This window comes from Miscanthus floridulus, chromosome 7, assembly GCF_019320115.1.
Source record: "Miscanthus floridulus cultivar M001 chromosome 7, ASM1932011v1, whole genome shotgun sequence".
Lineage (NCBI taxonomy): Eukaryota > Viridiplantae > Streptophyta > Magnoliopsida > Poales > Poaceae > Miscanthus > Miscanthus floridulus.
The window spans coordinates 83,359,244-83,371,465 of NC_089586.1; the positions used below are offsets into that span (position 1 = coordinate 83,359,244).

Here is a 12,222-nt window from a genome sequence, read left to right on the forward strand (position 1 = left end):
TACTATTTATTAACTTAAAAAATAGAGCTTATCAACCAAACGATTAAGCGTATAGTTTCAGGTCATAGTCAACTGGACTCGTAAAACAGAAGAAGCGTAGAACTGGACTCGTAAAAAGAGACTGACGAGGACTGCCCCTTTTGTTCCTCTGCGCTGGTAGTCTGCCGGACGTGCAAGGTAAGGCAACGACAATTCCTTCTGGAAGAATGGTATAGTGGCGTACCAGTCAAGCAGCACACAAGCCAATGGCTGTGGATTTACATGTGTGTCAACTGTCAAAGATACACATATTTTTAAACAAGTGGTCAGCTATTATTCATAAGTTGCTGGTGCCATTTGTCGTAGGTGGCAAATGCATCTGTTTCTGGATACAACGGACTGGATTTTTCATTTTCTTTTAAGTCATGAACTACCAACATAGCATAAAGATAGGATGCATTATTCTGACTGGACTGCCATTTAGGTTAGACTAACAGGTGAGGTGAGGTGATGTAGGACCTTAATAGTCACACCTCCCAATCTTCAGAGAGATTGCAGGTTCCAATCATCAGAATTGTCGACTTCACAAACATGACTAAGGGCTACAAACGGTGGCAACAGAAACGGGGCTCCTCAGGATATTTGCACAAGAAATTTGTCAACGGAGAAAATGTAACATATTTACTGGCTACTTATCATCCCTAGAAGTTTCTTGCTCCAAAACATCTTAGAAACTAATTTTAAGCAGCATGGTACACGACTATATTTGTATTAATACCAAACTTCTGAGCTTGGGTGATAAAATGGACCATGATACACTAATTGCATTTCAGCCAACAGCCCGAACCATATTCCCCTTTAGCATCCGCGTCTTTCTTGGTCATACCTATACTTCTTAAGTCAATCTTCAGAGTGGCACGTCCAGTAGATCAACCCACTGCAAGATACATCACCAACACCTATAAGCTCACAGAAGACACAAACACACACTGTGGGACTGAACGATTAACAGACCAAATAAGGAAAGAGTAAATACCTCACTAACACAAAAACGCACTGCAGGACACCAGCAGTGCCAGTCCACGCAGATGGCCCCGTATCTGTAAGCGCATCTTGAACCAAAAAAACCGACTGACCCAGCCAACGAGACGAAAGACACCACATATGAAATAAAGAGCCAGAGTTTCACCCTGCAATTCAATGCGTTCCATTGTCATATAGTAAAAGAGGGGTAAATGTTAAATCAGACAGGAACTCATAAAAATTCATGAGAACATCCTTCCTTATAACAGTGGTTCACAAATCTGTTACTCTGTTAAGTTGATGTGTGCACAGAAGTGAAATTTTTAACAGCATATCCCCCCCCCCCCCCCCCCCCCCCCCCCCCCCCCCCCCCCCAAATAGCAGGTAGAGACACAAGTTGAGCATTTGATAATTTCTTAAGTGATTTATGCAAACAAGTAATGGTGATTAAATTATGTATCTTCACTTCCTGTGGTTTCAGTTTATTTGGCACAAAGGTTAGAAGCCTCAGAAAGTTTATTTGGCATGTTTGTTTGGTACCTAACCCAGCCACGACTAATCTTAGGCAAAGTATGGCTGCCAAAGAAAGTGTGGCTGTTGAAATCAAAGCCATGATTGTCGCAAAGTTTGGCAACGAAATCTATCTATGACACATAGGCCATGGGGCTAAGAATCTGTGGCAAGTCGCAACTGTGGCAGTGATCCAAACAGCAGCTATAAATTGTGGCACGCCTGACCTGTGCTGCTCTTGGAATTTACATGGTGAAATTGGGGTTCTTCCTTTCATTTATATATCTTTTTTTTTGCCTGTCTAGTTTAGTTAGTGTTGCCCTCACCTCATTTCCATGGTAATCCAGCGACATGAAAATGTGTGAGTCGGTAGCTTTAAAACATGGCTCAAATGCTTCTAAGTGTGAAAGTGATTCCCATTCGACACAATGCAATTTCTGCCCAAACTATTCTGTTACAATTATTTTAAAAAGTTGGCACTTCGAGTTCCAAGCCAAATATAAGCCTATGGTCCCGCTCTCATCAGAAAAACTAAAAGTCCAAAATCACTTGCCCTACCGATCAAGCCATCAAAAACTCTTAATTCCATAGGTGATCAGATTCAACACAGCAGAGAGAGAAACATGCACAGGTACGCAGAAAGTAATATCATCATAACTAGTGTAATCAAGCATGATATTTGCCGAATCACACCGCTGAACACTAAACGATCCAATTAATTGCATCAGTACTAGAAATAAAAACACCTTAGAACCAGAAACCTGGCTTAGGGTTCAATATTTGTTCCCTCACCTCCATTCGGAGTCGTCGTACGGTGAGTAGTAGCCATCGCCGATGTCCTCCCGGTTGACGGCGTTGAACATGAGCGCGGCGAACGAGGCGAAGAACCCTAATCAAGACAGAATCCACGAGCGGGTTGAAAACCTAGCTTACGGGGAACATAGACTCACAGAGCGAAGGAGCCGAGACGAGGGCACGACGCTCGAGGGGAACGGCGCGCACTTGGCTTACCTGGGAGGTAGTGGAGGAATGGGACGGCGGCGGCGCTGCAGACGACGGCGTCGACCCAGAACCACCAGCCGGCGCCGAATACGGCGCCGGCGACGCCCGGGCCCACGACCGGCCACGCCGCCAGGAGGTTGTTGCTGTCCATCGCACCCCCGTGGTGGCCTTCTCCGACTCCGGCGCCGGGAAGGGGAAAGACAGCTTTGAGAGGCCGACCGGGGAGCTGCTTTGTTCAGTCTAGTCCTTGCAAGTTTTTCTTATTGCGATTTTGCTGTGCTCCTTCACGAGAAACAACGCACTTCTCTGTACAGGGTGAGAAACTGTAGTCCCAACTCCCAAATTCATACGTGCCTTTGGATACTGATAGCCCATTTTGAAACATTTTGGATAAATTCAGGACGCCTTGGTATGCTGGACTCTGTGAATTGAAATGTTACATGTAAACTCCTGTATAATTTAGGACTCGCTAGTTTCCGGATACCCGATTCGTGCGCTAGCGTCCGTACGCTGAGAGCGAACAGCGCCTAGCGCGTCGGGCTCGAGGGAATGCACCAGTAGGGGTCCCACGCCACCGGTCATTTTCCACGCGCATCTTACGTGCAGCAGCCGATTTACTTTTAAAACATCTAGATATAACAGTGCAACCTACAAAAGAAGACAGATGAACACTTGAAACAAACGTCTGAAAACACTTACGAAAACGCCTAAAAAATATTTGAAAACCATTGCAGACATATGCAACATCTAAAAAACACTCGCAAACATACGTATGAAACATCTGAAAACACTTGAAACATATGCTTATGTAACATCTTGATCTACTTTTGCAACATCTAGACAAAACACTTATAACATTCGTTTGGAACAGATGAAACATTAGGAACATACACTTAAAACAAACGTGTATATGCATTACAACATGTGCAACATCCTGATCTACTTTTACAACATCGATATACAACACTTGCAACACACCTCAGAAACATCTGAAACACTCCAAACATACTATTGCAACATGCGCTTTCAGCGTAGCATCTGCTTACTGCTTGGACAAATAGAGGCTCGTCGATGCGGAGCACGATGCCGACACGGAGTTCAAAGCCACGGAGGGCGTCGGTGTGGAGCTCGTTAGCGGTACGAACCTCGACAGGGGCAGACGGATGGAGCACGGCCGCGACGGAAGACGCGAGTTCAAGAGCGAGATAGCAAGCGCCTAGCGCCTCAGGCTCACCTCTCGTGGTGCGGGCAAGGATGGTGTCCGTCCCACGAGCAAAGCGAACGGACGGGGACGGCGTGGGCGAGTGCGGAGTCCGCCTGTCCGTCCGGACGCCCTGTAAGGGGCGTTTCCGTAGGTGAAACCACCGTTTTTACTGGTTCGAAAGAAGTTTTTCCGCATTCAAAGATAGGAAGAATGGACAATGCAACCAGCTAAGTTCTCACATTTCGCAAAGCGTACTCAATCAGACATTTTTAGTGTCTTTCTGCTCAAGATTTTTTTTTTTTTAATTTCAGACCTAAACATACCTAATAAGGAAACCAAGCTAATAATGATCCCAGAAGAAGGAGCTTGTACTGCAAATCTAGCCTCAGCCCACTACGTCTGACCGGATAAACATAACCAAGAGTGTAAAGCACAGGGCAGACTACAAAGCCATGGAGGCACAGGTCGACATACAACTCTTCACTATGCCCAGAGATTTGCTTGATACGATAAAAAAAGCCACACCAGTACAGCCCTGACCTCTGGAGAGCTTGACGATCCTTGGCGAGCCCTGACCTCTGGAGAGCTTCTACAATCTCTGCCACCGCATGAAAACCCCTCTCAAGGACGTCCTCCAGTGCTTTCACCTTCTCCAGCAGCTGTTCTGCATTCGTGTTCGCGCAACTCACCAGCTTATCTGCAGTCTTCAACGCCGCGCACAGCTAAGACAGACATAACCACAGCGTTATTAGGCCCTCCACAATGTTGTGCCTGAGTGCAGCTAAAAGAGGAGAGAGAACATTTGGGAATCGCTCTCCACGCTGTGGCATGCGAAGCGATGCCAGTGAAAGCTGGAGCGGTGCAACTACTTGCTGCGGTTCCCGGTTCTTAAAATACTATTTTTGTTGCTCCTTCCGCCCTCATCTCGGTGACAGTCGTCATCCTCATCGGCTCTCGGAGGAGAGCACCGCGCTGGAGACGAAGACATGCGTCGACTGCCGGAGGAGAGCGCCACGCCCTGGATGAGGACGAGGCTGCGGGACCACGCCGCCTGCTCGTCGAGGTGCAAGATCCGCTGCTGCAGCCGCTCCAGCTAGTCACCGAGGACCCCGACGCCGCAGCCGCTCCAGCTTGTTGCCGAGGAACCGCCGCCGGGGAACAAGGGGATGCGACCCACGCCAGCCGCCGCCGCTTGGATCTAGGAGTCAGAGAGAGAATCCATGGAGATTTTCTTCATCTGTGAAGGAAAGGCGAAAGGAGATTTTTCTTCCTGCTTTGGACGGCTCGCTACTTTATTTGGCATGGGCCCCGAGGTTTGCATGGCGTCGGTTCCTGTTTTACAGAACATTGCAGCCATCTCGGCACCAATGCCTATTCCATGACGTGGTTTCCAATTTTTTTGAAGCACCACTCCACATTGTGGAGGGCCTTAGTTACATCGAACAGGTACAAACAAGTGTAATAGGAAAGGAAGGGAAATGGGAAAGCAAGAACCATACCTTCAGCATCAGCGAGGGCCATGAAGGGTCCTTCTCTTCTAGAGCCTTCATCAAATTGTTGTAGTGTTCCTGATAGCATCATGAAGAAACTCAAAATTCAGTCATATTTTTTAGTTGAGAATCGAGACATCCGAGTGTGGAGAACCAGACAAGCATGAAAACAGTATAATAACATACTGATGATCTAAACAGCTAATACTCGGGTGGCAGACACGGATGACCAAAACTGCATCAACAAATGTAGCACTCGATTTAGTTTTGAGACTTTTCCCTGTGTGCCATTATAAAAGATCGTAATCCCCTGTGTGCCCCTGAAAAAATTCAGCGGTCTTCAGCGCCACTACTCCAACTTTTTCGTGTCATCCATGCCACTTCCGTCAGTTTGGGCTCTAACGCCGTTAAACTGCAGGTGTGAAAAGACGAAAATGCCCTTAAGTTCAAATATGTTAATAATTTTTTTGAGCATCTTAACGACTTCAAATGAAAAAACTCAAAACTAGAAAGTTGTAGATCTCGTCGAGATCTATAATTTTCATATATTTTTTTTTCATTTAATTTCGCAAAAAAAATAATATGATTTTTCTAAGATATATTAATCATATCAAATCATTTTTTTTGCGAAATTAAATGAAAAAAAAAATTTATATGAAAATTATAGATCTCGACGAGATCTACAACTTTCTAGTTTTGAGTTTTTTCATTTGAAGTCGTTAAGATGCTCAAAAATAATTAATAACATATTTGAACTTAAGGGCATTTTCGTCTTTTCACACCTGCAGTTTAACGGCGTTAGAGCCCAAACTGACGGAAGTGGCATGGATGACACGAAAAAGTTGGAGTAGTGGCGCTGAAGACCGCTGAATTTTTTCAGGGACACACAGAGGATTACAATCTTTTATAATGGCACACAGGCAAAAGTCTCTTTAGTTTTCCTGTGAATCGCGAATGTAGCTCTTCTGACTAAAATTGCAGCAGCAAAATATCTCTTGTGACTAAAACTGCAGCAATGCAACTATCTTCTCCGCCAGGCACGATTGGCAAAGAAACCTAGGCAAGGCATTGAACGTTTATGTAAATTCACAACGATCAGGTCAATAGATTTGCATCTACGTAAATCAAGCTGAGCTGTTGTAAAGCCGCAGTCTCCATTTCTCCCCGTGAAATCAAGTAAGGTTGTGTTTGGTTTTGGGGACGACGGTTCCATCTCAGTTTTTCTGGAACAGGGTGATCACACCACTGTGTTTGGTTTGAAGGGACGGGATCATCCCTCTGTACCGTTTGGTTGGTGGTATAGAGATGTATAGGATGAACTGTGTGCTTTTGGGCATTTCATCGAACAAGTTGCAAGCGCCGTCCGTCACCAGCTGTGCTCACCGTCCGCCTTACATGCAAGGCAACCCGTGCGGCCGTGCTCACGCACAGCATGCAAGCAATTAAGGGAGCCGTGCTTTGATGCCAGATTGCCAGCAGCACCGAGCACCCCCGCCCTTGCCGCAGCGGCTGCTCGCCCACCATGGCAGATGGCACCATATGGCAACAGCTGAGTGCGTAATATAACGGGGAAAAAACACATGGATACGATGCTCGACTCCAAATTGGCTAGTCAATTCTACAATACAATCCCAGAAGTATAAGAGTAACCCACGATGGAAGAGTCAATCGATGGAACCCCGATCGAGAACATGGGAGGAGGGGAGGAAACGAGCCCTAACCTCGAAGAGCCGGCTGAGATTGGACGGATCAGCCTTCCCCGCTTGCTGCGCCGCCGATGGTGATGAGGGGGCGGATGCATCTCCGACGCCGACGAGGGGGTCGTCACCGCCGTCGACGGCGAGGTCGCTGAGTAGATCCCCGATGGTGAGCAGTGGACCTCCGAGTCCTCGCATCTCTTTTTCTCCGTCCGTATAGGAGACGAGAGGGACATGGGCCTCACTGCGTTTTGTATCAGTGGTTGGTTATGGCCTAAATGAACCCTGATAGAGCCCAACACAGATGGGCCCTGTCCCAGCTTGCTCCCCATTTTCGCCATGTGCGATTATAACCAGTGATTTTTAGGTCACGTAGCTTCACGCAACCACTCAAAAAAAAAAAAAAAACGAGGGTAAATTAGACTATAAGTTTTTTTTTGAAAAAAATATCAAACATTTTTCAAAGAAAATTTATGTAATTAAAAATCCTAAAATCCATTCTGATCCTAGGAAAATCGTCGAAAAGCTCAGAAAATTATCAACCTAGTAAATTTTTCCTAAAATCGTGTTCTATCTTTATGGTTGAAAAATCCTATTTTTTATAAATATAAGGATGAAAAAATCAGACTCTAGTAAAAGTTGAAGGTGGTCACAAGGACTTTTTTCTCGTAAAAAAACACAGTAACGCTAACGGGCTTTACAGCTTCTATTTCTGAGTAATTTATATTTTTTTAAAAGGAAAAATAATGGTGGATCAACTGATTTTTATATCAAGCTGGCACAGAGACAGGCAGTAAACAAATTTGCGTCCTGCACTGCACGACGCGTCAGGTTCCGTTCCAGGTCTGCACTACGGTGTAGAAATAAGGACGCATGTTTGGTTCAGATATTATACATCTCGTATTACAGATAATAATGGTACATTGATCCAGACTCATGATGTACTGCTGGTGGTAGCTCACACATCCGAAATGTGGGGACAGGCATCGAAACTCCAATTTCCAAATAATCATGTGCTGCTGCTGTGCATGTCATCTCCAATTCGGCAATTCTACATGCCTAGGCTATCTACACCCTCGAAGAAACTGATGTCCACCACTGGAGTGGAATCACTCCTGCTCTTGCCTGCGAGGGAAATGGAAATGGAAATGTCAGCTCGATTCGAATTGTTACCACAGTTGCAAAAGTGCAGCGATGTGTTCATGTGTGGTGTGGCTGCTTTCAAAGAGACCAAAGTTTTTGGCCCTGTTCGCTTGTCTTATGAGCCGTACTGTTTCAGCGAAGGAATAATGTTTTTCTCTCACGACAAATGAGCAGTAACGGGATCGAAAGCTAAACATCACGGCTCATGCATGTTCTAGCTTCCCAGGCCTTTAGCTCATCCAGCACAACTTGTTCTCCATTGCAGTTTACGTGTACCAATTCTACCCATGTAAACCGCTGTCCCCTAGTGACGGTCTTGCAATCTGTAATTGGTGATTTAATCACCATCAATGTAGCTCAATGCTGCTAATAATAAAGTTTGTTTTTATCAAAAAAAAAAAGTTTTTGTCCCCAGATGTTCATTTTTTTCCTTGCTCTGAAGGTGAAATACACACTGAGAATAAATTACTGGTGCCACCATTTTGTGTTGAAAAACAATGTGGCTCTTGGCATCCTAGGAAAAGACATGGTAGGTAGCCTGAGGATTTGATGAACAACTCAAAAAACAGGTTACTCTCAAATAAAAAAAATGTGTCCCTTGGGGGTCCTAGAAACAATCTATTCCAATGTTACCTAAGAACATCTGGCAAGGAGATCGTTCTAACTTCTATAAGCCCTGTGGCTCGAAAGGTAGCCCTGCTGCATGTTGCTATTTTTTTTTTGAATCTCTGCATGTTGCTAACTCGCTACGCGGATCTCGCACGCACGCACGCACAAACAAACAAACAAAAAGGTAGTCTTTTTTTTTTAAAAAAAAGGAGAATGCAGAGTAGAACTGAGTTGTAATATGCAGCATCACTACAAGATCTGATGATATCTTTGTCAAATCGAAACAGATCAGAAAGTGATGACTCACTCAGGTTCTTGCTCGGCTGAGGTGTACTTCCGGATGGCGGCGAGGATCCTCTCCTTGTCCCTCGTCGCGAACGACTCCACCAGCGCCCCGTCCTTGTAGAAGTGGAAGAGCGGCACGATCTTGATGCGCAGCCGGTCCGCCACCTCCGACTGCTCATCGTACTCGTCGATCACCTGCATCAGCATTACCCGCAAATCAACCACGCGTGTTGCATCGCGATGCTGTACAGCAATAGCTTGCTACTTGCTGTGCAGGCGGCGTCTGCATCTGAGTGTATATACGGACGTTGTGCTTGAGGAAGACGACGGGAGCGCCGTCGTCGCCGGAGCCCTTGCAGAGGCGAACGAAGCCCTTCTCGATGTACTTGCAGCTGCCGCAGGAGGGCCGGTAGAAGTCCACCACCACCAGCGCGCCCGTGGCCTTGGACCGCTCCAGGTGGCGCTGGAACTCTTTGTCCGTCTTGAACTCCGTCACGCAGTCCACCGGGCAGAACTCCTCCTCCTCCTCGACAGGGGGCAGGCCCGGGAGGGATCCGTTCGTGCTCCCGGCCGCCGCTTCTTCTTCCTCGCTGCTGCTCTCAGTCGCGGAGGCGGCCAAGCGGCGGCGGCTGAGGGTGATCCTTGGAAAGGGAAGGAGGATGGCAGTGGCGGGACCGGGACGGGAGCGGGATGCGGCGCTGGACGGGAGGACGAAGAGGGAGCGGAGGGGGAGGGAGGAGGCAATCATGGCTGCATTCTAGTGGTCCGTCGAGGTGTCTGTGGATATTGCTGCTTTTGGATTTATTCCTATTTTTTTTTATCTCTCTTTAGCAAAAAGTTTTTTTAATTGTGAGTTCAATCAAAAGGACGTGTTATGTGGCTGGATTTCTTTACAGGAAATTGACAGGCCCATTTTTGCAAAAAGGAATTTGACGGACCTTTGACATTTTTTTTACAACAAGCAACTTTATTATCAGCAGCAACGTGCTGAGATAATGGTTACATTGTCCAAGTCTACAGCTTGTAGAGCTTGTAAAAGAGAGCACTGGAGTACATGGTGCTCATAAGAGCAAGTAGACTCTAAACTTGAGTACTGAGAGGCTGAGACTGATAGAGACCGACGAGCCAGTGCATCGGCTGTGGTGTTGAGTTGCCTTTTAATCTTGAAAATCTTGGATTCCCTGCTTCTTGCATAGTTGAAGAACATTTGAGTAAACGGTTTGATTCTCCAGTCCGGAGGATTGGATTGGTCAGCTGCATTGAGGAAATGAACCAGCTGCTGACAATCGGATAAGCGGCCTGTTCGGGAGGCCGTATCGTATCGTGGATTATTTACTGCTGGCTGGTTTGGTATGAGAGAAAAACACTGTTCCTGGCTGAAAATTTACGATCGTTTACGAGCAAGCGAGCAGGCTTATGTTGCTGAGATTCAGGGTCTCGGCGACAGTAGCTGCAAAGGCTAGGCTGACAGCTTCGGCCGTGAGGACCGAAGTACATTCAGCAAGCTTTGTCTGTATGTAGATCGTCTGCGTTGGTTGGGCCTGCACGTTAACAATGAGAATTCCCAGACCGGTCTGTTTGGGCGGCATCGTCGGGTGGTCCGGGAGCGTGGATGCGTCGACGTTGTGGCCCCGTTCGCGTGGCAGAATTTTGGCCGAAAAACACTATTATGATTGAATTGTTGCGAGAGAAAAACATTGTTTCGGTTGAAAAAAGATACCGAATAAGCCGAATATGGGATAAGCCGAACGGACCACATCTTGTGCCTGGTAATAGGGCCGGTGTGTTGATTGTGTACCTGTTCGTCATTGGCAACTGCAGTAGAGATGTGTTCATACCTTATGATTCGGCGTGCATTTGAGGTGGCTGTCGTGCCTGGTTCATCGATGGCACTTCCGAGGTGAATTGTACTCCATAGTCGGTAGGCAGACCTGTAGAGGAAGATGGCGCACCTTGCTGATTGTGGTCCGCAAGATCAGTTAGCTGTAGCGGCTGTGTGGACTGGGTGAATGCAGCTTCGTTTCCTGCTTGCTGTGCTTGTAGATGAGTGTTGATGTGAGCAGCAACAGCATTATATACCTGCATAGGAGTCCAAGTCTTTCTTTGGAAGCGGTTACCATTTCTAGCTTTCCAAATACACCACATTGTGGTAAGGATTTTTTTTAGTAGGGAGTCAGGAACGGAATTGGAAATAAAACTTTGCAGAATTAATTGGACTCCTCCATTTTCTCGTGAGAGGTTATCAGTTCTCATGGGGGGATTGAAAGAAAACCAGACGGCCCAAGGCAGATTACAATGGAAGAAAAGATGGGCGTCATCTTCCATAGCACCGCAGGTGGAGCAGTGTTTGTCGATGTGAGTTGAATACCTGGCTGCACGGTCTGCAGTGGCAAGAGCTCGCCTTATAAGACGCCATGTGAAGGCCTCGATGAGAGGGGGTATCTCGTTGCTTTTCCACGCTCGCTGCAGAATTTGGTTAGTTTGGGGTAGAATGCTTCTAGAGCCTTGCTGCGGGAGTTGGATCAGCCTCTGGGACGACAGGTGCCTGTAAATATTTTTGTAGCGCATATACCATTCTTGGAAGGCAACCATCTAAGAACATCCTGCTGATCATTAGGAACAGGTTGTATACTGGTAATAGCTTGGATAGCCTGATTGTCAAAAGTATTAGACAAGAGTTGCATATTCCAAGATTGAGTATTAGAAATCCAGAGATCAGAAACCGTGGAGGGCAAAGGTGTAGTGGTTACAGGAAGCAGTAGATGGTTGTGGATGGAATTCCGCGCTGGACACAAGGAGCTGACTAAATGGATGTGTTACCTGAATGAATTTGGTATGCAGCGTTGTCGCACGTTAGAAATTTAGGCATTTTCATTATCAGTTTAATCTAGAAATATAACATCAGCAGGTTTGTGATGGCGCATATGTACATGTGTATATTTCTTTGAACGCTACAGCATGCATAAATGACATACTGATTGATACAGTAAGAATACAAAATACAGTAATCACAGAGATTAGACTGTACCAGCGGAGGGTCCCATGCCGAGGGCATCGGAGGCTCCATTCGCACTAGACATAGTGCATTGCTCGAAGTCGCGGACCACAGTCGATGCAGTAAGATGTTTGCAGTGTAGTCCCACGAACGGATCACTAGAAAGAAGACGCTTTGACGTTCCAGGGAGAGGACGGATCCAAGAACGATCTCCAGGAAGAAGATGAACGAGCAGTCGCGGATTGCTCCCCAAAAACCTAATCGCCGCTTACCCCGTGCAAGATT

At 46.4% G+C, this 12,222-nt stretch overlaps 2 protein-coding genes and 1 pseudogene across 5 annotated transcripts; all 3 read right to left on the reverse strand.

The window, feature by feature from the left end:
• Positions 1-499: 499 nt before the first annotated feature.
• Positions 500-2,807, reverse strand: LOC136467193 (uncharacterized; annotated as a pseudogene).
• Positions 2,808-3,034: 227 nt separating this feature from the next.
• On the reverse strand, positions 3,035-7,265 carry LOC136467191 (uncharacterized). Of its 4 annotated transcripts, none has more exons than XM_066465789.1 (4): positions 6,930-7,259; positions 5,218-5,286; positions 4,259-4,440; positions 3,035-3,162 (listed from the first exon to the last, which is right to left on the reverse strand). In XM_066465789.1, the coding sequence occupies exons 1-4, from the start codon at positions 7,101-7,103 to the stop codon at positions 3,144-3,146; spliced, it is 444 nt and encodes a 147-aa protein (XP_066321886.1). In that variant the 5' UTR covers positions 7,104-7,259; the 3' UTR covers positions 3,035-3,143. The 4 variants fall into 4 exon arrangements, with proteins under 4 accessions (XP_066321886.1, XP_066321884.1, XP_066321885.1 ...); XM_066465787.1 differs by lacking the exon at positions 3,035-3,162 and adding an exon at positions 3,352-3,887 and having other exon boundaries at positions 6,930-7,265; XM_066465788.1 differs by lacking the exon at positions 3,035-3,162 and adding an exon at positions 3,354-3,848 and having other exon boundaries at positions 6,930-7,245.
• A 399-nt stretch (positions 7,266-7,664) lies between these two features.
• LOC136463620 (thioredoxin-like 4, chloroplastic) lies at positions 7,665-9,715 on the reverse strand. The gene is made up of 3 exons (XM_066462601.1): positions 9,250-9,715; positions 8,965-9,137; positions 7,665-8,030 (listed from the first exon to the last, which is right to left on the reverse strand). Exons 1-3 carry the CDS (start codon positions 9,688-9,690, stop codon positions 8,015-8,017), a joined length of 630 nt encoding a protein of 209 aa, XP_066318698.1. The 5' UTR covers positions 9,691-9,715; the 3' UTR covers positions 7,665-8,014.
• Positions 9,716-12,222: the final 2,507 nt, after the last annotated feature.

What these genes read in the sequence shown, in the direction of transcription:
- LOC136467191 (XM_066465786.1), bottom strand. Translation starts at nt 7,103, where the DNA reads ATGCGAGGACTCGGAGGTCCACTGCTCACCATCGGGGATCTACTCAGC. An exon ending in ATCTCAGCCGGCTCTTCGAG is followed by an intron (nt 5,287 to 6,929) that starts GTTAGGGCTCGT and finishes TGATGCTATCAG; the next exon opens with GAACACTACAACAATTTGAT. An exon ending in GGCCCTCGCTGATGCTGAAG is followed by an intron (nt 4,441 to 5,217) that starts GTATGGTTCTTG and finishes TGTCTGTCTTAG; the next exon opens with CTGTGCGCGGCGTTGAAGAC.
- LOC136463620 (XM_066462601.1), bottom strand. Translation starts at nt 9,690, where the DNA reads ATGATTGCCTCCTCCCTCCCCCTCCGCTCCCTCTTCGTCCTCCCGTCC. An exon ending in TCGTCTTCCTCAAGCACAAC is followed by an intron (nt 9,138 to 9,249) that starts GTCCGTATATAC and finishes ATGCTGATGCAG; the next exon opens with GTGATCGACGAGTACGATGA.